General features: G+C 26.1%; 7 protein-coding genes across 16 annotated transcripts in view; 4 read left to right on the top strand and 3 right to left on the bottom strand.

Moving 5' to 3' along the window:
- LOC124952341 (ras-related protein Rab-11A) overlaps nt 1-1378 on the top strand; it is a 4656-nt gene extending 3278 nt beyond the window's left edge. For all 3 annotated transcript variants that reach the window (XR_007101867.1, XM_047502055.1, XM_047502052.1), the window contains one exon: nt 18-1378. The gene's annotated coding sequence lies outside the window, so the exon portion shown is untranslated. The remainder of the gene's footprint in view (nt 1-17) is intronic.
- A 697-nt stretch (nt 1379-2075) lies between these two features.
- On the bottom strand, nt 2076-4524 carry LOC124952337 (probable mitochondrial glutathione transporter SLC25A40). Its single transcript, XM_047502049.1, has 8 exons — nt 4226-4524; nt 3713-4020; nt 3435-3586; nt 3210-3344; nt 2976-3138; nt 2705-2901; nt 2532-2613; nt 2076-2442 (listed from the first exon to the last, which is right to left on the bottom strand). Exons 2-8 carry the CDS (start codon nt 3828-3830, stop codon nt 2201-2203), a joined length of 1089 nt encoding a protein of 362 aa, XP_047358005.1. The 5' UTR covers nt 3831-4020; nt 4226-4524; the 3' UTR covers nt 2076-2200.
- LOC124952330 (golgin subfamily A member 2-like) lies at nt 4298-9359 on the top strand. 2 transcript variants are annotated; one of them, XM_047502036.1, is made up of 14 exons: nt 4298-4528; nt 4634-4697; nt 5027-5113; nt 5325-5870; nt 5963-6158; nt 6248-6413; nt 6527-6668; nt 6743-6931; nt 7028-7246; nt 7330-7515; nt 7671-7922; nt 8034-8364; nt 8529-8732; nt 8814-9359. In XM_047502036.1, the coding sequence occupies exons 2-14, from the start codon at nt 4653-4655 to the stop codon at nt 9005-9007; spliced, it is 2757 nt and encodes a 918-aa protein (XP_047357992.1). In that variant the 5' UTR covers nt 4298-4528; nt 4634-4652; the 3' UTR covers nt 9008-9359. The 2 variants fall into 2 exon arrangements, with proteins under 2 accessions (XP_047357992.1, XP_047357991.1); XM_047502035.1 differs by having other exon boundaries at nt 4298-4697.
- LOC124952343 (60S ribosomal protein L35) lies at nt 9303-10253 on the bottom strand. Its single transcript, XM_047502057.1, has 3 exons — nt 10114-10253; nt 9684-9820; nt 9303-9575 (listed from the first exon to the last, which is right to left on the bottom strand). The coding sequence occupies exons 1-3, from the start codon at nt 10114-10116 to the stop codon at nt 9344-9346; spliced, it is 372 nt and encodes a 123-aa protein (XP_047358013.1). The 5' UTR covers nt 10117-10253; the 3' UTR covers nt 9303-9343.
- A 215-nt stretch (nt 10254-10468) lies between these two features.
- On the top strand, nt 10469-12999 carry LOC124952339 (39S ribosomal protein L19, mitochondrial). The gene is made up of 4 exons (XM_047502050.1): nt 10469-10665; nt 10878-11313; nt 11408-11686; nt 11783-12999. Exons 1-4 carry the CDS (start codon nt 10599-10601, stop codon nt 11910-11912), a joined length of 912 nt encoding a protein of 303 aa, XP_047358006.1. The 5' UTR covers nt 10469-10598; the 3' UTR covers nt 11913-12999.
- LOC124952329 (zinc finger MYM-type protein 3) lies at nt 12299-19752 on the bottom strand. 7 transcript variants are annotated; one of them, XM_047502028.1, is made up of 13 exons: nt 19625-19752; nt 18855-19156; nt 16543-18749; nt 16062-16415; nt 15161-15975; nt 14821-15041; nt 14489-14721; nt 14226-14412; nt 13985-14110; nt 13724-13845; nt 13505-13652; nt 13249-13348; nt 12299-13139 (listed from the first exon to the last, which is right to left on the bottom strand). In XM_047502028.1, the coding sequence occupies exons 3-13, from the start codon at nt 18703-18705 to the stop codon at nt 12965-12967; spliced, it is 4644 nt and encodes a 1547-aa protein (XP_047357984.1). In that variant the 5' UTR covers nt 18706-18749; nt 18855-19156; nt 19625-19752; the 3' UTR covers nt 12299-12964. The 7 variants fall into 7 exon arrangements, with proteins under 7 accessions (XP_047357984.1, XP_047357985.1, XP_047357986.1 ...); XM_047502029.1 differs by having other exon boundaries at nt 19374-19737; XM_047502030.1 differs by having other exon boundaries at nt 16543-18771; nt 19374-19717.
- A 565-nt stretch (nt 19753-20317) lies between these two features.
- LOC124952335 (probable E3 ubiquitin-protein ligase makorin-1) lies at nt 20318-24032 on the top strand. Its single transcript, XM_047502047.1, has 6 exons — nt 20318-20808; nt 21276-21563; nt 21822-22161; nt 22378-22700; nt 22793-22949; nt 23055-24032. The coding sequence occupies exons 1-6, from the start codon at nt 20774-20776 to the stop codon at nt 23181-23183; spliced, it is 1272 nt and encodes a 423-aa protein (XP_047358003.1). The 5' UTR covers nt 20318-20773; the 3' UTR covers nt 23184-24032.
- Nucleotides 24033-25606: the final 1574 nt, after the last annotated feature.

The following is a 25606-nucleotide window of genomic DNA, read 5'->3' as shown; positions in this document are numbered from 1 at the left end:
TGTTTTCAATGTTACAGAAGCAGTCTCAAGGAGGAAGAATGGAATAAGATACTGATGATAGATATGGCAAGTGCATAATAATTTGAAATCTAAGACTATATGCACAAGTCCATAATGTCATATGTTTGAAGAATTTGTAACCCCAACAACATCAGGGTATACTATTCACTGATGCTCTTATGAGTATATATTATGCATTCACAGAAATAGTTAACAAAAAAAAAAAAAAAAAAGAAAAAAAACAAGCATCATGGTTATGTATGATGCAGTAAAAGTGAATACATATGCATTATTCTGTCCTTTAAATTTATTTTTACCCTATTTTTTTTTTTCATATTTTTGATCATATACGAGGTCTGTTCATGTAATGAAGAGAAACATTAATATTGTATATATAATTGTCGTGTATAATTAAATATAATATTATTTGATTCTTATTATATATAAATAAAATCTCTATTATATGACAAATATAAGTTGCAGAGAAAGAATTTATTTATAAAATAATATAAGCACACGTCCCTCAAGCTAAAAGTTATAAAGCGCTATATAACTATAATAAAATGATTTGATGATTATAAGTTATTAAAAAATATAAAAAAGTAGTAAAAATAGTAATGCTGTCTTTTTTTTACAATTTTTTCTTTAAAAAATAATTTCATGAAATTTATAATAAGACGAACTCAAGAAATTATCCATCTCTCATTGAAATTTAAATGAATAGTCCTCGTATATTAAACTTAACAAAAAAAATGCTTTGTTCTAATTCAATTTAAAGATATTTCAGTCCATTTAGCATATAGCTATTATTGTGAGTATGTAAATAATTTATAATCATTTGCTTACAATGAAATAATGCAGTCAAACATAAAATCAACTGCGAAGAATAGTGCATAATAGTAGACGAAAGCTTATAATAAAAATAAAATAACTATATAAAGAAGTCTGAAACATGAAATAAATTAAAAATTAAAAAAATTAAATTCTATAAAATATTTTTCTGCTTTTATGATTTTTTTAAAGTTTGGTTTTGTCATCATTTTATTCATAAGAAATTCTTTAAATTTGCAAATATGTGACATATACTTAATATATATGAAATATTGCACACTATACATATTCTTTCAGCATTGTTATTTTTATGAATACTGCAGCAATTTAGAAGCTATTTTCAAAAACCAACTATTATATTCTTGAATAAATTGAAAGTGTGTAAAATATTACAAGTTAAGATATATAAGCTATAATATGAAAGATTAACAAAATTTTAATTATTATTCCATAGGATATAAAATTTGTGCAACATGCTAATGGAATATAAAATATTAAATGTCAGATGTGTGTGTGTGTGTGTTATATATAATTTTCTATTACTTAATTTTTATTATAATATTATTTGTATGACTTTTTATAAGCAAACAAAACATACATTTCCTAGCTGCCCTAATGGATAATAATCATAAGTAAGTATACCGATTTAATATAGTAATGCTTATCTTTGTATGATTAATTTACAGTTGTTAATAACCATATATATTCAAGATAGTAATGTCTTAAATTACTATTATATTCATATGTGTATTAAATGATATATTCTGTAGTTTTAGGCTCGTTATTGTAAACTCATAAAAAATCATCTTAAATTTATTTTATATTAAATAGCAATGAATTTATAATGCACAGAATTAAATATTATTTTGCTATTATATGCTCAGTCGCGGGTTTCTTTTTTTTTTTTATATATAAAAAAATTGTTGCAATTGTAACACATCTTGTACTTTGTATTTAAATAATCAATCTCCAAATAACTTTACTTCTATGCAACGCTTTAATTAATAAATATTAAAAATTATATAAGTAATTATATAATTTAAATCTACTTTTTTAATGTGAACTTTATCTTAAATATCTGTAATAATTATTATACCTGTAATAATTAAGTATGAATCTCTCTTATAAATATAATAGAGACTAGCATTCAAGATAATTTTATTTTTTATTAAAATATATGCTAAGCTTTAGTAAAAATGTTATAAGAATGTCATAATCAAGGTTAATAATAAATACACGTTAAATACAATTTTATATTTATATTTCTAAACATTAGTATATTAAATAAATGGAGAACATAATTATGAAATAAAGATTTTAACTTAAGACGTATATGTACAGTATAGTATCATATCTAATACTACATATGTCATTTGGTACTATTACGTTTATTCTGTAATAAATATATATCATGCTCAAATTCAAGTACTTTGCTAGCATTGTATTTTTGGAAAAATCGTTTTCCATGCTCAAAAGTTGCTATCATTATAGCACAAGCTGGTGCAACTTTTACTAGACGTGGAATTAAACCAGTAAACAAACCTTTTATACCATTTTGATTATAAATTCTTCGTATTATAGTCCATGTATTACTACTACGATCAGGTTTATCTGTAATCACATTAAACAAATGAATTAGTGTATGTGAATGTTATGCATTTAAAAGAAATATTAACTTTTTTTTAATACACCGCACATACCTGAATATATTTCCTTTTCACCCATTTCTATTTGCCTATGTGTTTTTACTACATCAAATGGTATAGTCAATAATGCAGCTATCTTTATATATAAAAAATAAAAAAAAAGAGAATGAATTCACACGATTATATTATTAATTATTTATCAGAAATAATAATAATTTTAAACTTACAGATCCTGCTGTTGCTCCTGCTGCAAGATTGAAAGTAAAAGTTTGTTGTGACTCACAGAATATTTGTTTTATAGTTTCATAATGAAACCAATAAATGGCACTAAAAGGTACGTCTCGAAGAAGTGTCGATCCTAATCCCATCCATAGGCCAGAAAAACCACTGTATTTAATAAGTATCTTTAATGCTTCTCTTATTTCTGCAGGAATAAAAATAAAAAATTATTCTATTAATAGTATTTTGTTATATACATATATCTTACTCTTTCATTACCTGCATGGCTTAATTTTTGAGATTGCATTTTAGTTCTAATTAATTCTAACGGACTAACTAAAACTGCTGCCCAAATACGTGCTGTACCTCCAGCTAACATAGGAATCCAAAATGGCTGTTCTACATTTTTTGTATTTTTTCTCCAATTTCTATTATATTTATCCTATAAATGCCAAGCTTGCAAAAATATCAATTATTATATAAATATATCTTTTTTTTTTATTTTTAACTTACTTTTAAGTATATCCTTAACTGTTCATATGAAACAAAATATATTATGGTTGCAGGTACTGCTAATACAAGAGTTGGACTCAAGCCGCTCCATAGCGAACTAATTCCTTCCCTCTTACTTATTTTTATAAAAGCGTCCTATAAATAAAACGTTAATATTTATATGAAGGAACTTGATCGATCGTTGTGTCAATTAAAATTTATTGTAATTCAATCTATTATTTATACCATAGTGCCAGTAAATTTTTCATTGGGTCCTTTTCCATTGAGACATGGACATAAATGGTCCATTAATCCATTGCAATATAAGAAACATTTGTTAGAAATCATAGCTTTCTGTTGGGCTTGTAGACGTGTTTTAACTACATCCAAAGGTGTAACTAAAAAAACAAATGTATTTTACTATGCTTAATTCTTACTTATAAAAATAAATGCAATATAGAACTATTATCAAATTATATAAAAAATATTGTTTTCAAAAATAATTATCAATTATATTCACTTACCAAATATTGAAGTTATAAGTGCACCTGTGCAAGAAGCTATAATTTGTTGATATGGTCTAATACGAAATCTTGGATCATCCAAATTAATTGGAGTTGATATATTTGCCACTTTATTCATTTTAAGATTGTTTTAAAATGACATTAATATGTCTTATCTTATGTTAACCTTCAGTTTACTTTCATAATACTCTTATCATAAATTCTGATCAAATAATGTTCATGAAATACACTAATATCATCATTTATTAGAAATAAGAAATATTAGCGTATCATTCATTGTCTTTATAGATGAATAGTAATTCTAATTTCTGAAATAAATTTAATCGCGTACCTTTAAAAAATATTTTATTTTTATAGATCAATTTTATATCTAACTGAACTCATAGACTTTTTGCCATTTTTAACTTGAGATTTTTTCATGAAGAAAAAAAACAGAAAAGAAAACTAATTTACTTTCAAAAATTCTTTTCTACTTTCCTTTAATCAAATATAAGATATAGTAGGGAAAAATACCTCCTTTTAGGAAACATCCGGTTTACCGCGTTTTCGATTGATGCATAAATGATATCTATCATGAACTATCTGTTTCATGAGATTACCAAAAATACACTCATGTATATCTAAGTTTGTCCATTTCTTATTTTTTAAACGAGTAATCCAAATATTTTTTAACAAATCGATTTAATTTTTTCAACGATATATTTAATGAGAAAACGAATTTTATTTCGATTTTCTCGATAAAACATATATATCCAATATCTTTAATTGAAATAAATTGGATATATTTAATGACACTATAGCAATATGGCATGAATGGCACGTAGACATTTCATAACCTTTATGACTATATTACTAATGTTTTTCAGTAAAATAATGTGAAAGTTTTTCATAGTTTGACATAATAGATTTGACCTTTTGCAGCAGTATAATAAATAATACAATGAATTTAAGTAAAACGGAGAAATTAATAGCAGCTAGAAAAAAGGTAATAAATAAAGATAATATGAAATAATATAAATAAAATATTGTAACGTTTTGTTAAAGCATTTATATCTCATTGGTTTTATTTAATATATTATAAAAGAATTTAAGAATTTCAATGTTAGATATTTTATTATTAACTTTTTTTCTATATCGAAACATTAAAGCTATGACGTGTCATATGCCACAAATGTTGCAAAATATCTACTTTTACGAAGATCGTTCAAGTAAAGAACATAAATGGTTTCTTTAATATATCTCATTTTGTATAAATGTTTCACTTTTACAAATATTATATTCTATTTATTTTTTAATAATTTTCCTTTTTTCTAGTTAAAAGAATTTCAACAGAATAAAAAAATACATATACAAGATGAACCATTGAAAAATGAAAATGGGATAATTAAATTATCACAGCAGGTATTGTGCAAATTTTGTATTAATATATACATATATAATATATTATTAATATATTATATATAATATATATATATATATATTATATATATATATATTATATTATTTATAATATATTATTTATTATTATATATATATATATATATATATATATAATAATAATAATAATAATCATTAATAATATTTTCATATTCTTTTGTAATTACTTTATTAGAATGAAACTGTGGAAACAAGCTCCCATAAAAATCAGTTGAGAAGTGATCATAATGTTCCTATAAGCGATACTTTACAAAATTTTACGTTTCCATTAGATAATAAAGATTCTCATGTAAATATAGAATCAACAAATTTTGTATCCACAAATGAGAATAAAATAAGTGTAAAACAAATGGATGCAGAAGGTAGTCCTAAACAAGTTGCCAGCATTGAAATGACAAATGTTGCAATATTGTCAGAAAAAGATAACAGTCATGTAGAAAAGGAAAGAGTATCGGAATCTAATGAAAATAACATTAATTACTTTTGTACAGATAAAGATAAAAGTGAAAGTAATTGTACTTTAGGTAATATATCATTAAATCAACAATTATCTATACAAACGAAACAATTGTTACAAGCTGAGAATACAAAAATTAATGAGTCTGATGAAAATACTGACAATAATAAACGGAAAATGCTTGATTCTCAAAATCAAACTGTAACTTGTTTACAGGATCAAAATCAAGTAGTAAATCAATTACAAATTCAAGTTAGACAATATGTAAGTATTCCTTTCTTTCTATAAACCATTATATCTTTTTATGTTCTGTGCTACACGGTGTATATAAATGCACTCATTTATAAATGGGACAGAGTAATAAAATTTCTGAACTACAAGCTGCACTTACTGCAAAAAATACAGAAGTTGAGATAAAGCTGATGCAAGAGATTAAACAACTAAAAGAAAAATTGCAAATTCATGTGCAAACAACTAATATTTTAATTTCGGAAAAAGCAGAACTTACTACAGCCTTAAATCAAAATGAAGCAATTATTAAACACCAAAAAGGTTAGCATTGTATCATCAAGTCATATTTTTATACTTAATATAATTTATCTAATAAATATATATATAAATATATATATATATATTTACAGAAGAGATAGAAGAATTATCTGGGAAATTGAAACATGTTCAATTTCATTCATCTGAATTTGAAAAAGAATTAAATATTACAAAAAATGATGCTGAAGAAGCTAAAAAAATCGCTCAACAAATGAAACAAGATCATGAAACACTTCACGAAAAATATTCAGAGCTAAAGTATGTAATGTATATTAAAAATATTTCATATAATTATTTTGTATTTAATTAGAAAGTTACATAAATTTGAAGCAAATAAAAAGTACTGTATTAACAATCTTTTATCATTATAGGAAGGAAAAAGATGATTTGAATTTACAGGTTTCAGAATTAAAACAAAAATTAAGTGTTAAGAATAGTGAATTAATCAATTTACAGCAGACTTTACAAGAAAAAGCTGCTTTACTTTCATTAAATGAATTAAAAATACAACAGGTAATTTAATGTTTCACTTTCACTATGAACATAATTACAAACTTTTGATTAATGAAAACATTATTTTATACTAGCTCACAAGCACATCTCAAGATTTAGAGATGCTTGAAAATCAACATCATAATGTAACCATGCTTGAACAACAAGTAGCACAAATGAAAGAAGCTTTGAAAACAGTGAGCGAAGAAAATGATGAAGCAAGTAAACAATATCAAAACTATGTACGTCAATTAGAAACACAACAAGAAAGACTGGTTAATGAAGTATGTCATTATAAATTTTGATAAATTATTTTTCTACATCTTTTTTTATATTATGTAATTATAAATTCTCTCTTATATATTTTCTGGTAATTATAGCTAGAACATCAGAAAAAATTAAACAACGAATTGGAAATTAGAGAAAAAAGTTATATAGAGCGTTTATCAGATTTTGAACAACAATTACAATCTGAAAAAGAAAAAGTTCAAGAGTTAATTCCATTGCAAAATCACAAACATCGTACAGATACTTTAATAAAGGAAATTGATGAACTTACATTAGAACAAGAGAGACTTCATATTATTATAAATGAAAAGGTAATGTACAAAATTATTATATATATATATATATATATATTTATTTTTTATATTTTATTTTAATATTATGTTAATTTTTTTAGGAAACAGATATAGATATTTTAAAAAAAGAACTACAACAGTTACAAAATAAAGAGAATCAAAGTACAGATGTACCGAAACTGCTTCAGGCTCTTGAAAGTGAACAGCTTGGTGCATCTAGAGCTGTATCACAAAACCAACAGCTTAAACAACAGTTAAATGAGATGCATGATGCTTTTATTTTACTTGCAAGTATATTAGTATAAATAATTTAGTATGCATTATATATCAATTCATATTAATTTAAAAATATTATAGCTATAATCATAATTACTTAATATTTATAAATAGCATATAATCTGATTATCATATTCTTTTTTGAAATCACAACATACACACACAGAGCAATACTAAATTAGATTTAACAGAAAAACTACAATCAGAACGTACTATTGGGAGGAAGTTAAATGCAGAACTTAACAAATTAGAGTCAGAAGTAGAATATTTGAAAAATTCTTTAAAAGAGAAAGAAGAATCTTTATCAGAATTGAAAAAAGAGAATTTACAGAATGCTCAAATTGCTGATCAAATACATCATTATCAAGCTCAATCGCAATATGCACATACATTACAGCAAGAACTTCAAAAAGCTTTGGTATTTAATTTTACTATTATTAATCATTTATTTTAATAATATGTATATATATATATATATATATATATACTTATTATTATTTTATATAAATATATATTTATATAATTACAGAATACTATTGATGATTTAAAAAGTGAAAATGAAAAACTCACTGAAGAATTGAATCATAAAACGGACAAAGAAAAAAATGAAATAAATGAATCTAATGTGATTAATGAAATATCAGAAAATAATGACAATGTTGATAAAAATATCCTTAACACCAAAGAAATTAAAACTATATCACGCTCCACAATAACTGAGCCTTCTTATGCTTTAGAACCAATAAAGAAATTGGAAGAGAGATTTAAGGAAACAATGGAAAAACTTGCTGAGTTAACGGATGAAAAACAAAGACTGGAACATTTGGTTTTACAGCTTCAAAGTGAAACAGAGACAATAGGTATGATAATCATATTGTTTTAATTGAACCTAGATATTATGTAAATTTATATCTCAAAAGAAAATTGTTTAAACTATGTATGACGAATATCCTATATAAGATAACATATCTTTTTTGTACTTAACATACAGTTTTGCCCTAGTAATTCTAATGTTCATATACAGGTGAATATATTGCATTGTATCAAAGGCAACGTGCTATTTTGCAAGAAAGAGCAAAAGAAAAAAATGAAGCATTTCGTTTACTTATAGAACAGAAAAACGAACAGCAAGAACAATTGCATAAGTTAAAAGAATTAGTAACAAATTTGATAACAAGAAAATCCACTATTACAGACAACATGGAGCTTTATACTTCTGATCATAAAGGTATGTTAACTAAAAAATAAAATTATAGTGTGTGTGTGTGTGTGTGTGTGTCAGAGACTAAATAGATTTTAATTTTTTTAGAAGAAAATAAAGATGTAATAACACCAGAAAACATCAAACAAAACAATAGTGTTGTATCAGAAATATCAGATGATGAAACAACATCTCAAATTCTTGATCTTTTAACAGAAATTAAAGATTGTAAAGATACATGCATACTTGCATCAAATTTTCACCCATGCCCATGGTGTTCAGGGAAACTTATTACTGTATGATCATATAATTGAAGATATATCTTTTTAAAAAAAAATACATTATATATAATATAATATTAAACAATATATTAAGTGTATATAAAAATATTAATAATTTTTAAACTTACATATGAAAATAAATATAAAAATAGAATATGACTAAAAACAATTCTTCTAACAACAAAATTTTGTTATTTTTTATTAAGCAAATCTTGATATAATGAAGATTGTAGATATGAGATAAGTAATACATCATATTAGGATATTCAAGGTAAAATACGAAAATACAGAAAAATGGATAAATAATAATAAATTGTATTTTTTATATATTTTATTTTGAAATAGAAATAATACATATTATACCTTCAGAGCATATTTTCTTAAGGGATATGTCGACTGTTTTCGGATTTCTTTCAATGGTTTTCTGCTAATTTGAAAAGGTGTTAGCTTGCGTCGTATTGCCCTGGTTTTCTTTGGTCTTAAATCCAAAGGTTTGTATTTGTTGTTCTTAAAAAGTAGCCGGAGGTTTTCTTTTTGTTTCTGATGCATAATAATGTATACACGAGCTATAGCTTTCCTGACAACACGGCTGTAAGGAAAAGGCATTGTGTTGTGTATTATTTATATACATTAATGATTATTTTAATTTTCTTAGGAAATTAGTATAAAAGCATTTCTTAGTATTAATAAAACATACATTTTAGATAATTTAGAAGCAGCTCCTCCAGTTACTTTAGCTACTCTTAAATTTGTAAGCTCTGTTTTTAATTCTTCGAGTTGCTTTAGCAACTCCTTCTTATCCTTGCTCCTTAATTCAGAACATTTGACTTTCCCCTAAAATAATAAAAAATATCTCATTTACACATCTTGACAGTTATATCAATTTTTGAATAAAATATAAATATTATATAAATAATTTATCATCATCAAATAAATGTAAAGCTTGTAATATCGTTATTTTTGCAACGTTTTTCAAGGTTATGTTTTTTTATATAAGAAAAATAATAAAAAATGTAAAATTCTATTTAATGCAATTTCGTAAAGACAAATATTTTTTAAAGTATGTAAATAAAATTATAACATGATGGCAGCAATAAATAAAGATTAACATTTTGCAACAAACATACCATCTTGGTTCGATATTCTTCTATTCCCGTGAACGAAGGATGTTGAAAGATAAAAACAGTGCTGTCCTGTTATTTTAGTAAATATCCCTAAGATTCATTTGATAGTTTTCATCTTTGCAAAATACCCTAAATAAAATACCCTAGCAAAAAGAGCATGTTTATAATTATATGATATTAGTATTCCAATTGAGTAACTAATTATTAAAAAGATATTTTTTACTATATGAAATTTTGTTGTCAATAGCTTTATAAAAACAAATTTATTATCATTATACGTACATATGTACATCGTCAAAATATTTTTAAGTTTAGCATGATTTAAAGTGTCTAGACTGCTTTCAAGATTCTCTCTCTCTATATATATATATATATATCTGACGTAACGAAAAAACTAGAAAATAACCTATTTATAAGAAATTGAAAGAATTGTGCGATTTATGTTTAACAAAAATTATAAACGTTTGCAATAATTTTTATCATTCAATATGCCTATCATTATGAAAATTCTATCACATAAGACAAAATTAGGATTACAAATAGCGAGAACATTGAGTATGTATATCTATACAAACTTATATATATATATTATAATTTTTAATATATTATATTGTAATTCCTTTATTATATATTATTAAAATCTTATACATATAATAATATTAAACTTTTGCTTTATCCAATTGCTTTATTTAATGTATGTTTTATTATATCTTGAAAAATATTCTATAAAGAAGATATATTCATGATTTATTTTTTTCTTTCTGTAGCAAAAGAAATGCGACGATGTTCTTCAACAATATCGACACAAAGTTTGGAAAAGGATAGCCAAAACACAACAAATGTAAATACAGATTTAAACGATAGAGCAATTTCGTTAGATTATCGATTTATTTATCCAGAGTTTCTACCTGATCCAAATCCATTACATCGAAATTATATTAGAGAAAAATTAGAACGCATGGATATGATTGCAAGAAGATCTCAGATAGATATTCCTGAATTTTATGTTGGATCAATATTAGCTGTAACATATTCTGAACCACATGCACCTGGAAAAGTAAATAGATTTGTTGGAATATGTATCCAAAGGCAAGGCTGTGGATTAAGAGCGTCATTTCTTTTAAGAAATGTGGTAGATAATCAAGGTGTTGAAGTTCTTTTTAATATGTACGATCCATCTCTTCAAAAAATAGATTGTTTAAGGTAAAAACACACATTAATTAAAAACCAAAAAAGTTTCACTTTATTTCTATTTGTATAGTATTAATACTTAATTTTATAAATGTTTCTGTTTTAGACTTGAGAAAAGATTAGATAACGAATTATTTTATTTACGAGATGCACCATTAGAATATAGTACTTTTCCATTTGATATGGATGCAGAATTATTACCGGAGGGTGCTTCTGTACCCATAAATGATATTAAAGTACCACTTAATCCACGACCATGGCTAGAAAGATGGGAACGAAAAGAATTAAAAGGTGTTACAAATATAATTGTCGGTCAGACCCGACGGCAGAAGGTTGCAGCACATGCTACACCTTGGGAAAAATATGATCTCATGAAAATTTATAGGTAAGCTAAAAAAAATGTACTCAAACAAATGGAAACAAATTTTAATTAATTTTTTAATGTTTGAATTAAAAAAAATTTTTTTTTTTTAATCATTAGAGAGACAATACCTGAAGAAGAACAAAGAGATATATTTGCAGAGGTGCAATCAAGTCTTCGCGATTTAGAAATAGTTCGATATAAACAAAAACACGTACGAACCTTTGTACGTCCAAAAAAAAGTGGGTAAATTTTGTATTCTTAAACATATGTATAATTCGGAAAAAAAACTATAATCTTTTATGCTAATATAAATAAAAAATATTCTTTGATTCCTTTCAATAAAAGTCTCCAAATATTTTTTATTAATTGAATATAATTTATAAATAAATCAGTTTTTTTTTGTATAGTATACACTATAGTATACATATCACAGTGCATTATCAAAAATATTACTTGAAAGAAATAACAGGTTCATTTGTTTAAGCTTTTTTCTTCAATTTTTTATGTCATCAATCTGACCTTATTCTATATCATAATTATTGATATGTAATAATTATAATAATAATTAATAATTACAATAACTTAAAATTTGTAAAAAAAAAAATATATGCATGCAAAGAAGTATTCATAATAAATGTTATCATCAATTATTTACTTGTAGTGTAAAATACAAGAATGCGCACATGAAAGAATGACAAGAATACAATATTTAAAATGCATTTATATTTAAAAGTATACTAATTCTATTTACACTTACTAAATCTTTTATCTTATAAATGATGTTATATACATAGAAGCCAATAATAACTATTTATATTAAAATTTATAGAAATGATGTGATCATTTCATTTACATAATTTTTATGTATGCATATATACTGTGCAGTATACAATATTTTACGTTTATTATATTATTTCATATTTTATGCCTATTACATTTATTGCTTTTTAAGAAAGTTTACACAAATAGAAACTGTTTAAATTTTGCATACATATATACTTTGCTATTCTCGTGTTTCATGTAAATGTTTTTCTCTTCTTAATCATTCTGCTTAAGTAATATAAATCAATATTGTATATAATAAGTATATATTTCTTATATTTCGTTTATAATAAGAACTTATATTTATTCGGAAGTGAAAAATTTACAACAGAAATTATAAGATTCAAATAATTAATCTTCAATACATAATCACTGTAATCTATAATTATTATTTTTTTAAAATAACATACATAAAAAACGATTAACATCTCTAGATTTTCTGCACTATGAACAGAAATGAAATTCGCGAAAATGTAACTAACTAGTCAATAAAGCTACATTAATTTCTTTAACCATTTTAACACGATATAACATTTTTACCAAATGTTCCTTGGCAAGTGGTGATGTCGAATACCATACTGGACTATCGGGTACACAACTTCTTTCTGGCAATAAATAGAATACATCATTGCGTGTTTTAACACTTTCTGGGCTGAAATAGATGTTAATATATAATATAAATATACAATTATAAATGGTAAAGTGGTAAAATTCAGAGATTTAAGTCTCTATACATAAATATAATAATAAAAAATACATACCACTTTGATAAATAAAATTCATACAATTTGACAGGACACCTCAAAGGATTTTCTTCATTTTCTTGTTGTTCGTAAACTTTCTTCTTACGTGAATTAGCTTCTAAAAGCAAGTTATAAAAATGAAGCATTTGTAAATTCTTCATAAATTTACATAAAATCTACAATGAATCCCTGATGAAACAAATCTGCATATATTTTAATGATCGATTAAACAACGCTGCATATATAGAAATATTTTTATATATTTTATACATACCAAGAGCTGACTGTGGTGGATAAAATCTTAAAAGTACATTTCTTGAACCTGGAACTTTTCCAGCAACTGTTGCAGGCTGTGCTGCCGGATTTCGTTTCCAATGTTTCATAATATGAGAGAATGATAATTGCATATGTTCTTCTACAGTCTACAAAAAAAAAATTGCTTTTTATAGCATTCCAAAATAGTATTATATAATGGTTATATGTGTATACCTACCACAAGATTAAAATGTTTTGTATTGAAAAACATAAGTGTACTTAAAAGTACATGTGGTGAATGAGCACCTAATTGTTTGCATTCCCACAGATGTTCTTCCTCTACTCTTGTTACAATATATTCTGCAAAATACATTAATAACTATTTAATATTGTTAGTTAAACAATAAAATCAAATAGAAATTTTTTGTATGTAATGATTACTTAATAATTATAAAAATTTTTAAATAATATATTTATAATTAACTTAAATTATTCTTACGTGTATCATTATAAAGAACAGAAAATTTCTTTGCAACCTCATTTAGACAGTCTGTAAATTTTTCATAATATGAATCTGTGAAAATATTATCTATTCTATTATTCTCAAATAAATATTGTTGTATTCCTGAAACAAACACAAACAGGTACTTTGATAAGTTTATACATATATACCCATATATCCATATGTAATTAAAATAAATACTAAATAAGATTAAAAACATTTCAATATATTAATTTACCCAAACAAAGGTAATATATTGTATCAGGAGCATATTCAGCACCATTTGGTTTTCTTACTTCTTTTACAAAAAGACACAATGAATAATTCAATTCATCTGCTGTAAGTTGTAAAAGATCTGTTTTAAATAATTTCATTTTCCTTAATGGTGTACTTTGTTTTTCTAATTCTGCATTTTTCGCTACTACCTGTTTGAACAAATGTAGAAAGGAATGTACATATGTAATCAATATATTTAATTGAATGTAATATTTAAAGAATTACCCATTGTCGCCAAGCATTAACTCCAAATGTATATTTTAAAGCCATATTGGCATCTGGCTTTTCAATAGGTTCCAAAATTCTTGGTTGAGGTGGTGGCTGAGGTTCTGGAGGAGGCATGAGTGGCATATCATTAGTAGCAGAAACGCGTCTACTTTTTTTATTTGGAGTAGATCGAGATTTGTATGGAACTACTCGTTTTCTTCCACGTGCAGTTATTGAACGTTCTATCTGAACTATAATATACGAAAATCATTTTGTTTTATTTATATAAACTTCTTATTTCTAAATTGATGCTACAAGATTTATAAATAATAAATTTATCTTTGGTATACCATCGTTATCTATAGGTGCTTCAGATTGTGCTGGAGTTTGAGTTGCTGTTATTGTATTTGATGTTAAAGCAGCTTCTAAATCAACCGCTGGTTCATCCAATTCTCCAGTAGCCATTTTTAATGCCATTTGTAACATATCACCGAAAGTATTATTAGAATCAACACCATCTGGACTAAAGTTGTCACTATGTGCATTATCATGATCACCTCCATCATCATCCCTAAGAAAAGTTTTCCAAGTTGAGATCCATACAAAAGAATTTAATTAAATATAAAATAAAAATGAAATTTTATCGACTGATATTTTAATATTCTATGAAAACTGCTTTTATATATTTACCTATCTTCTGCTGAATCAGAATCAGTCTCATTAGTTTTTTTTTCTGTAGCTACCATTTCAGCCATCATAAGAAGTTCGGCTTCAAAAGGATCAGCAGGTATCTTTTCTTGTATCCTTTTAATGTCTTTAAAAATTCCTTTAGTACTATTTCTTGTTGTAGGTATAAAAACAGGGACAGGTATAGGTAATGGGAAAGGTAATGGTATTGGAAAAGGCATACTAAACATATGTACAGGATATGGAACATAAATTGGTACAGGTATCGGAATTACCATCTGTTGAGTTTCTTCTGTTTGTGTCGATTTAGTGCATGGATGTGGACGTACAGAAACGCCCTTTGTATGCATTAAGGGTTTACATTGAGTAATTTTATTATGAATATTTGTTGGGCTAGGTGGTCTTGTGATAATTTGTTGCTTATAAATGATCTGTGGCACTTGATTTTGAACTGTAGTATTTACGTTATTTTGTGTAGCAGACGGACTAGCTTGTCCATTTCCTATAGTGGCTAAACTTGTTACTGAAGATATAACTGGCATATTTTTTTTATTTTGTATTTCATTTACTTTTGATGTATTCTGATTTGTAGTTCTTTGTGGCATTGTTCGTTTTGGCATTCCTGTTGGTACAGGATCATCACTCGATGGTATTGTTATTGGTGATTTTGTATACTGAGATTGAAAATTCATCACACAATTATATGAACAAAAATTGCGTATTGTTGCGTCTGACATCGTTAAATGATATTGTGCTTGAGAAAATTCTTTGCAGAAGTCACAATTTATACGTTTGGCTGAAACTGCGTTAATAGATACCTGCAAAATTAATGATTTTTTGTATTTAAAATAACAGTATTATAAAAAATATATAGGATAAATTGAGATAAATTAATATATCATACCTGATATAATGTTAAACAATTTAAACTACACATCATCATTATTTGTCCATTTTTTAATTCTTTTTTAATCATATCAAAATTATATTTTTTTACTTTGCACCAATTACAAGGTACTATTTTCCTATTTGTAATTATAAATATATTTAAACATGTCTTAGTACAAAACGTATGGGCTTCATTTTCATAAAAGATAACAAAACTTTTCTTATTTTGTAATTCAAAAAATTGTTTGCAAGTAGAGCATTGGTCTGGATCAACTTTGTTTACAAACTTAAATGCTGCAAAACATGGCTCACTACATATAACTACTGGATTAGCTCTATCTAATTGGACTTCACAATGTACAAGTTTCTCCTATCACAAAAAAATGAAAGTATATTTTATTATATAATATATAAGATACATATATATTACATTCTATTATATACTTATATTATAGTCTCATATAAATAACCAAGTGTGTGTGTGTGTGTGTGCTTACCTCTTGGCAGACACTACAAGATTTTTTTTCTATATTTGGAAGATCAGTAGAGCTCATTTTCGAATATTTTTCCATGCAGTTTTGGGTACAAAAATCTTTAAATTGTCCTTTGTCACCGACAGGAGCTAAAAAACCTTCGGTACCTGAACTTATATCTTTTTGACAGTAACTACATACTTTTAAACCTTTTTTAAACTCTTCTAAACACGTAGAGCAACAAAATTGTCTGACATCATAACCAAAACGTACACAATATTTTCCTAAACTTACTGCTTGAACGGAACCATTGCAATTCCTACAATAGCTTCCATATTTATTTTGAAATTTTCCTAAACACTCTTCATTACAAAATTCCATTGTTTCCCATGAAAGATTTTTTTCATCATTTGATTCAATAATTAATAAACAATTCGCACAGCGTTTATCTCTTTTTGAATTAACTGTATCACTTGGTATGTCCGTTGCTCTATTATTAGCAGCTTTAAATAATGTTTTACATGTTTTAGAACATACATTGAAACTATCAACGCCAATCTTTACTTTAATTTTACATGATCTTTCTTCATTGCACTGTTTACACATTTCTTTTGATGAAATTTCTTCAATTTCAGAATTTTTAGATTCATCGTCAAGATTTATAACATCAGTAGTTATCAGCACATCTTTCTCCACATTTGTATGCTGTTCTTGCGTACTTTGTACCTGCTCTTTGTTAGTATTATTGTCTGCTATAGTTCTTTCTTGATGATTTACTGTAATACTTTCAACGCTTTCAGCAATTGATTTTTGTCCCTCTTCTTGAATAACAACTTCATCCAATGTAGATTTACTTTTATCATTATTTTTCTTTTCCATTACTTTTTCTGGTATTATCATTTTCATACTATCTGGAATAATACACAATTCATCATCCTGCCCAGGTAATATATCAGATTGTTCTTCTTCTGTTTCCATTGGTGTTACACCTCCTGCATCCTTTTTTACATGTTTATTACACCTATTAATAGATTCTGTAGTATTTGTTATCAATATATCTTCCTCTGAAAGAGTATTTTTATTTTCTGCCTTGATTGTTACAGATGAATGTGACTTATTTGGTATAGATTCAGCACATTCTTTTGAAGCAGTTGAATGATGTTCATTATCAAGAGAAATCTTATCTCTTTCATCCTCTTGTAATGAATTCACTTTTTCATTATTATTTAACTTTGTATTAAAATCAATATCTCTTGTATGAACAATATTCTGAAGAATATCACCTTGTTCACATAGCTTTGAAAAATCAATACTTGTTTCTGTAGGACTATCTGTTTCCATTTGTTCAACATTTTCAGAGGTCAGATTGTCTCCAGCGAAAGGATCTTCAGCGTCTATAGATTGATTTTCAATTTGAGAATCACCATGTTTGTCTTGCGAGAATTGTACAAACTCAGTATTTTCTGGTACAGAAGCATTTTTATCAGATGTTCCCTGATCTATATTTGATATATCAATATCTTCATGTACATCTGAGTTTTTACTTTTTGTATCTGTGTCATTTGTAAATGATTGTGTATTATTCATGTTTATTATAGATTCTTGCTTAATTGTATCGGTTACATCTGCATTGTTTACACTTTCTTCTTGTGGAGAACAATCCTCGATGTTCTTTGGATTAGTATTTTGTAATATTGTTTCTTTTGGATCATTAACATTATGTTCATTTATTAAATTTACAGTTTCTAATTGTTCATTCGAAATTTCATTTAAAATATTGACATCAGGAGTTGCTATACTGTTATTTTCTTTATTTATAAGAGACTGATCCGTATGTTTATCAGTAATTTGTGAAGTGGATTCCTGTGTTTTTATATTACATTCTTTTGAAATTTCATCCGTACATACATTTGAATCATTTGCAGTTTCTCTTGTGTCTGTGTTTTTGACATTTGATTTTGTAGTATCAACAATTATATCCTTATCGCAAATAATTTTATCTGACTGAATATTTTCACTAACATTTTCTTCATTTACAAGATTTATTTGATCAGGTTTTAGAGTTTCACATATAGATTTTTCTATAGAATCTTCATTTTCTTTATTTGTTTGTAAACTCGTATCATTTTGTACTGGAGATAATATGTTAGATGTTTGGGCTGATGTTATGTCAATATTTGAATCCATTATTGTAAATAATCATAAAATTATGTTTCTCTATATATATATATCTATAATTAAAAGAAATTAAAACTTGAAAAAAAAAATATATATATATATGATTTACTTGAATTAATATTTATTTATATCTATGAAGGTATTTGAATTATACTTACTGTAAAAACTTATATACTGCTGAGATTAATATCCATTCTGCATTATATTGGATATCATCAATATTTTTGTACAAAGACCTCTTAACTAATTTTGTTAATATTAATATCCTCATGCATATGTATTATAACATGATCAACCACTATCGTTATGTTCCATCGAAGTAATAAATTAATTATCAGATATTAATTAATGTGAGATATTAAACATTTTTTGTATATTATTTATTTTATATATACTATTTATTCATTTTGTCTCTTAAGTAACAGACAAAGCAACAAAGAATGATGATGAAAAACAAGCGCTGTAAAATATAAAAAAATATATTAATTAAATTATTATATAACATAAAAAAAATTGGAAGTATTATATAATTCGCATTTCACACAACGTGGCTTCGTTTATATTTATATAATTAATTTATAAACGATTCCTTCGTTGTGTTGTATTTTGTTCGGCATAATTAATTGAGGTTAGGATGACAAAGACAACTTGAACGCCATATTGTATTCAATACTTACAATCTCCTAAAGTACAATTTTGCAACTCAATGTTATTTTGAAATATTTAAATGGTTTGACAATAATTTCGAAGAATGTTTCATACATTATGTTATAATTAAATAAACATAAAAATTAATGATAAATATTCTTTTCAAGAATAATTTCTTTTTCAGAACTTTATTCACTTCGCGATCTTTTTTACATTGAAAAGGAAAAATACATTTTAAACGGTAGGAATATCAAATCGATGTGCGTCAAAGAAACATCACCTTTTATTGGTTACAAAAAACCCACTTTATCTTTTTCGACTTCTATTCGTATAAATAACTCAAATATACAATGTTATAGCTAAGGCAATAATCGTGGCGGCAAACTATGTATACATGTAACTACCAACCATTTCATATGTCATCTTTAACCGGCATCTGTAAATAGCAGCAGTTGGTAAGAGCCTAATGATAGAAAAAGAATTACGTTTCATATTATTAATATATGTGTGTGTGTGTGTATAAACAAACACAAAATTTAAAGTTTTATCAAAGACGGTACAAATTATTTTGTTTATATAAAATTCAATACTCTTTAAACGAATGATTTATCCAAGAAACTGCAATTATTTCATTCATTTCAAAACGTAGTTTGATCAGAAATTACATTAATAATTATCCCTTAATTGATCCTTCTTTTCATAAAAATGATTCTGCTTATAAATCAAATATAGTTAAAATTTTAAACCAATCGGACGATACGCTCATTGAGCATAAATAGTTTAAATTGACGAGAAGATTAATAATTTGGGATCTTTTATCGAAGAAATTCTATAAGATATTATTTTTTTCATGAATTTTTACATCATTGCTATTAAGAAATAAGGATATTACATAATATAATTTTAATCTTATATATAAAGATATTTTTTTTTTATTATCGATGTTCAGGAAAAAGAAAAAAGACAGTAGAAGTATGTATATATGGTTCACAAGATCTTAGGCATGCGCGATACAACACTATTGTGCATTCATCTTCGGTTAAATACTTGCATATGTGTAATGTATCTTAAATGCATATGTGTTATGTACATATAATTCTTTAACTAGCAGAATACCACTTTGAGATAGCAAATAGCGATACGGTATAGATTGATGTATGCAGACGGTAGAGTATAAGCCCTTGACAAGGAATAAAGCGTGGATTCGTGGAGGGTCTTGAGGGTTCTGGGAGGAGACAAGGAAAGGGCTTCTGCGTGTTGGACGGTTGGACGTTTGATTTCAAATTTCGTGAGGAACCCTCAAGATTCGATAAAAACGGTTATTTTACATCGCATGTGAATTTATTCGTGCCGAGATCCCCGACGGTATTTACACGCGACTCTTTGAGAACGCGTCGTTGATCAATTGTTACGGCGGAAGCTTGAGAAAATGGCCGACAATTGGACATATAGTATTGTTTGCCGGTAAGAAATCAACTTATATCTTCAAAAACTCTGTTGACCTTCGTCAATTCTTTGAAAAAATGATTAAAAGCTATCTTCATATTGATTCACTCATTGTATTCAAGGAGTATTAAATATATAATATGTAAACAAGTTAATGTAAATATTGACACAATTCCCTAAGCTGTTTACAACCGTGAAATTTAAATTTGTAAAATTATTAAATTAAAATAGCAGTTCATTTCAATAACGAAATGTTTTATAATTTCTACTTATAAATGTGTCTTTTTTTATTAGTTAAATAATATGTACATATATTATGTTGGTTGATATTAGTTAATTAAATCATATATTGTTATATACCAAACTATATTTGTGGTTACTTCGATATCATACTTAAGTAGAATTGATATTAAAAATGTATAGGAAAGATCAATTTGATCTGAAAATGTATATTCATATCAATGTCATATCTATATTATGTTTAGATATTTTAAAAATGGCATGTGTCGTGGAGGAAATAACTGCAGATATCGCCATGTTCAAACTGCTCGTCATGATTCAAGCGCGAATGAAACAGAAATATCGTCCACTCCTACGTCCAATTCTACTTGTCACTTTTTTAAATATGGCACATGCAAGTTTGGCAATCAATGCCATTTTCTCCATAGTTCTGAAACCATTGGTAATGCATGTACACAGACCAATTTACGAGAAAGTTCTTCATTAAGACAACGTACTACCACTACTTCAACTTCAGTGGAGTTAAAAAATACGTATGTCGCATATACTATATTATGTCACAATTATATTTAAAAGGTATTCTCCTCTTTGGTCTTATGGATAATATAGCACAGATCTTGGTATCTGATTGATAATGATTAAAAAATATAAAAAGAAATTATTATTTTAGAATTACAAACTTTTAATACAGCCAAGACCTGAGCTTTAAGTATATTTATAAAACACACTTTGTCGGTACATTTTTTTCTATTAGAATATAATAATGTTGTAAGAATTATTTATGTTTGCAGCAAGGACAACAGTATTCATATAGCTGAAGAATGGGTCAAAGCTCCTGAATTTATACCTTCAACTGTTTCATCAGTTGCTGGTTCTTCTACATCCAACAATGAAATGTTTAATACTTCAGGAACATCAACTGGTACATCCAAACCACTTTCATATGCTCAAGCTGTAAATCCAACTGGTCAAGCTTCTGATCCTTCATTGGAACCTCTTTGTCCATATGCTGAAGCTACAGGAATTTGTAAAAAACCTAACTGCACATATTTGCACGGAGATATTTGCGAATTGTGTAGTCATGCAGCTCTTCATCCGTATAATGAAGAACTTCGGAAAAAGCATACAAATGTGAGTATATATTTATCAGCTATGTCATTTCTTTTTTTATTAGTATTTTTTAATTCCTTAAACTTCAATATAGGCTAGGATGATATATTTTATATTAGATCTTATAAATACATTAGCAAATATAAAAGAATATTAGTCAGTAGTAACAAACTAGTATATAAAAAATGTGTAGTACGGAATTAAATATTGGAATATGTAATATCAATTTTTATATAGGCATGTGTTAAACAACATGAAGTTGACATGGAACTATCTTTTGCTATTCAACGTAGCAGAGAAAAATCTTGCGGTGTCTGTTTTGAAACAATAATGGAAAAGTCATCACGTGAACAAAGGTTTGGTATTTTGCCAAACTGTAATCACTGTTTTTGTTTAACCTGCATTAGAAAATGGAGGCAAGCTAAACAGTTCGATAATAAAATAATAAGAGCTTGTCCAGAATGCCGTGTCACTTCTGATTTTGTGTGCCCTAGTATGTATTGGGTTGATACAAAAGAAGAAAAAGAAAAATTAATCATGGATTATAAAGATGCGTTAAGGTAAAAGAAATTAAATGTGTTTTGTTTTGTTTGTTTTCTTTCTTCTTTCTTTTTTTTTTTTACAAATATATAATAAAATATGCTTATTGCAGTACTAAGGATTGCAAATACTTTAACAAAGGTCGTGGGAAATGTCCATTTGGTAATAAATGCTTTTATCTACACGCTTTACCAGATGGTACTAAAACAGACGTTGGTCCACCTGTTCGTCAGCGTCGTAATGCCGATTCCGATACTGATATCATACAAGTAAGTATAGCTTATTATAATACTATATTAAATTAATATATTTGATTAATGACGTTGAATTATTAGGTGAGATTCTAATTGTAAAATTGAATTTATTTCTCATAGCAATTGATCTTATGGGACTTCCTTGAAGGCAGAGATGATCACTTGATGTATATAGATTTCGAAGATATTGTACCATTCTTTTCAGACTCGGAAGAATCTGATTGGTCTGATTACGAAGTAGCATTGTAGTTGTGCTAAGTGTGCTAGTTGACTGTTGTAGCACTGCTTTGATACTACTGTTATCATTGCCGTTGTTGCCGCTACTAGTACTATTCATTTCATTTGTCGTGTTCTAGTGGTTTCAGCATCGGAATGAGTCAATAGTATTCAAATTGTTTGAGTGATTATATTGAAAAATATCCCAGCTTCATTTCACCTTTTGTACGTGTGTTACAAATAATGATAATCACATAAGATCAATACGTGATTATAAGCTTGGTAATTTGAATAAGTACTACAAATAGTTGGTCATACAAAGTTTTAGATTTATAGCAATAGAACGTACTTATTAAATATCCTATTACCTGTGGAATCATTTCTTTTTCACGTTATAACTGCAGTTAATTGATTATAAATATTCTAATTGAATCGTACGTCGGAATACTTAATCCTTTCAGCGCTGAAATTTTTAATGACACGCACATATAGTGCGTTGTCCACTTACTGTGATAAAACACACTGGACTGAATACTTTTTTACGTTTTATGTGTGTGCTCTGTCGGAATCGTACGCTATATTATTTCACACACTATTGTATATTGCAAAATATTCAATAAAAATATTTATTTAAAGTTTATCGATAATGTGGCCAGATTACTTCTACATAAAAATGACAATTAGATATATAAATAATTACAAAACGCATACGTGTTTATAGTATATTCTGATACATTCATATTTGAACGCATATACGGGTTCGAAATAATATAAAGTCCATAGCGCTGAAAGGTTTAAAGTATTCTAAATGCGCATTAATGTGTTTAATTTATATTAATATTGTATAGAAATTATAAACTCTTATGTGTTTATTCTGATATAGAAACATAATTTTTGTTGCATCAAGAGAGCCAAGATTAATGTAACATTAAAAGTGATAATTGCTAGAGTTTGTTTAATTGAAATTATGATAAACCTCCAATATAAAATATTTTAGTCCATCTTGCTCTAATCCATACTCAATGTTGAATCGTATTATTCTCCATAAAATATACAAACTTTGTGGACTTTATAATTATTTTCCTTTTTTTGATAACGATCAACTTTTTTTTCCCCATGTTATGGTTTCCATAAAACCAATAAAATTATAATAAATGAGAGCATTAAATATTTTATATTTTTCATATAATGTATATATTTTTTACAATTTCGTTTTATAATTTGATGTTTTGTTATGCTTGAAAAAAAATTGTTAATGTAATTTATTCTGAATAAACTATTGTAATATATTTTTATCCATGAGAAATTATTTGTTAATATTAATATTTATATACATATTTATGGAGAATAAAACAGTATACTATATCAAATATAGAGCAAATGAAGATCTGATAGGTATACTAGATTGTCAACTACTCACTTTAAAAGTTGCAGTTATACATTGTCGCCTACCTCTTATATTATGGCTCTGCGAATCTTTAAAAATTTCTTTAAATTATTAAAATTGTATAGTGTTATTCTCTACAATTGATACTGATAGACTATTCATATAAATGCGTACGCTCATATAAATATATATATATGTGAGGATGTGTGAATGAAGTGAAACAGATTAGTGAACGAGATACAAAAAGACTTTGGCACTATTTGTGAGTAATAAATTAGTGGTTGAACATGGCTTTCACAAAAATTATAAGCTAGTGGACAAACAATGAAGAACTGTTACATTTAGCGGGCTTTAAATTATAACGAAATTAATTGATTTTATAGCCCGCATTCCAATGATATCTATATATATTACGTTTTTATAAAAATATTATATATAATAGCGGCACGTCCCTAATAACGTCTACGTCATGCAACAAAAAATTTATCTATTATCCTACACGAATAATTGTAGCAATGCGCAAAAAGCTCCATTAAAGTTACATAAATTAACAATAATGGAAATATATTGATAATTGCTTTCAGTTTACAAAGATTTGTAATATTTTTTTAAGTATCTAATCAAACTGTTTTATTCATTGTTATGATCTAATATTTTCATAGGATGTTTCATATATACTTTTAAACATTGTCTTTTCAATATTATTTTTTTAAAACAGCATGTTTCTAATTATATAATAATTCCATATCGTAATATTTTAATAAAGTGGCTACGTCTATTATTTTTTATCCTAATAAAGGTCTATGATTTTATTATGTATTCGTTATTATTTTATGCAAAAGTATAGTCAGATTATATATATTAATGTAAGTCAAAATATAAGGTTAAATCTCGAAATTTTTGTTACAAAATTACTTGTGAGCGACTTTATTAAAAATTTAGTACTGATAACATCTACAATCGATGTATATGTACCTGTTAGAGTTATTTGTTATATTTTTTGTTTTATTACATATTTATATTCCAAATTAACTTTCATACTAATTATCTCACTTACATGATATTATTT

Source organism: Vespa velutina, chromosome 10 (genome assembly GCF_912470025.1).
Source record: "Vespa velutina chromosome 10, iVesVel2.1, whole genome shotgun sequence".
In the NCBI taxonomy this organism is placed as follows: Eukaryota; Metazoa; Arthropoda; class Insecta; order Hymenoptera; family Vespidae; genus Vespa; species Vespa velutina.
The sequence above is the reverse complement of the archived record's forward strand: the minus strand, read 5'-3'. Positions and strand labels throughout refer to the sequence as shown.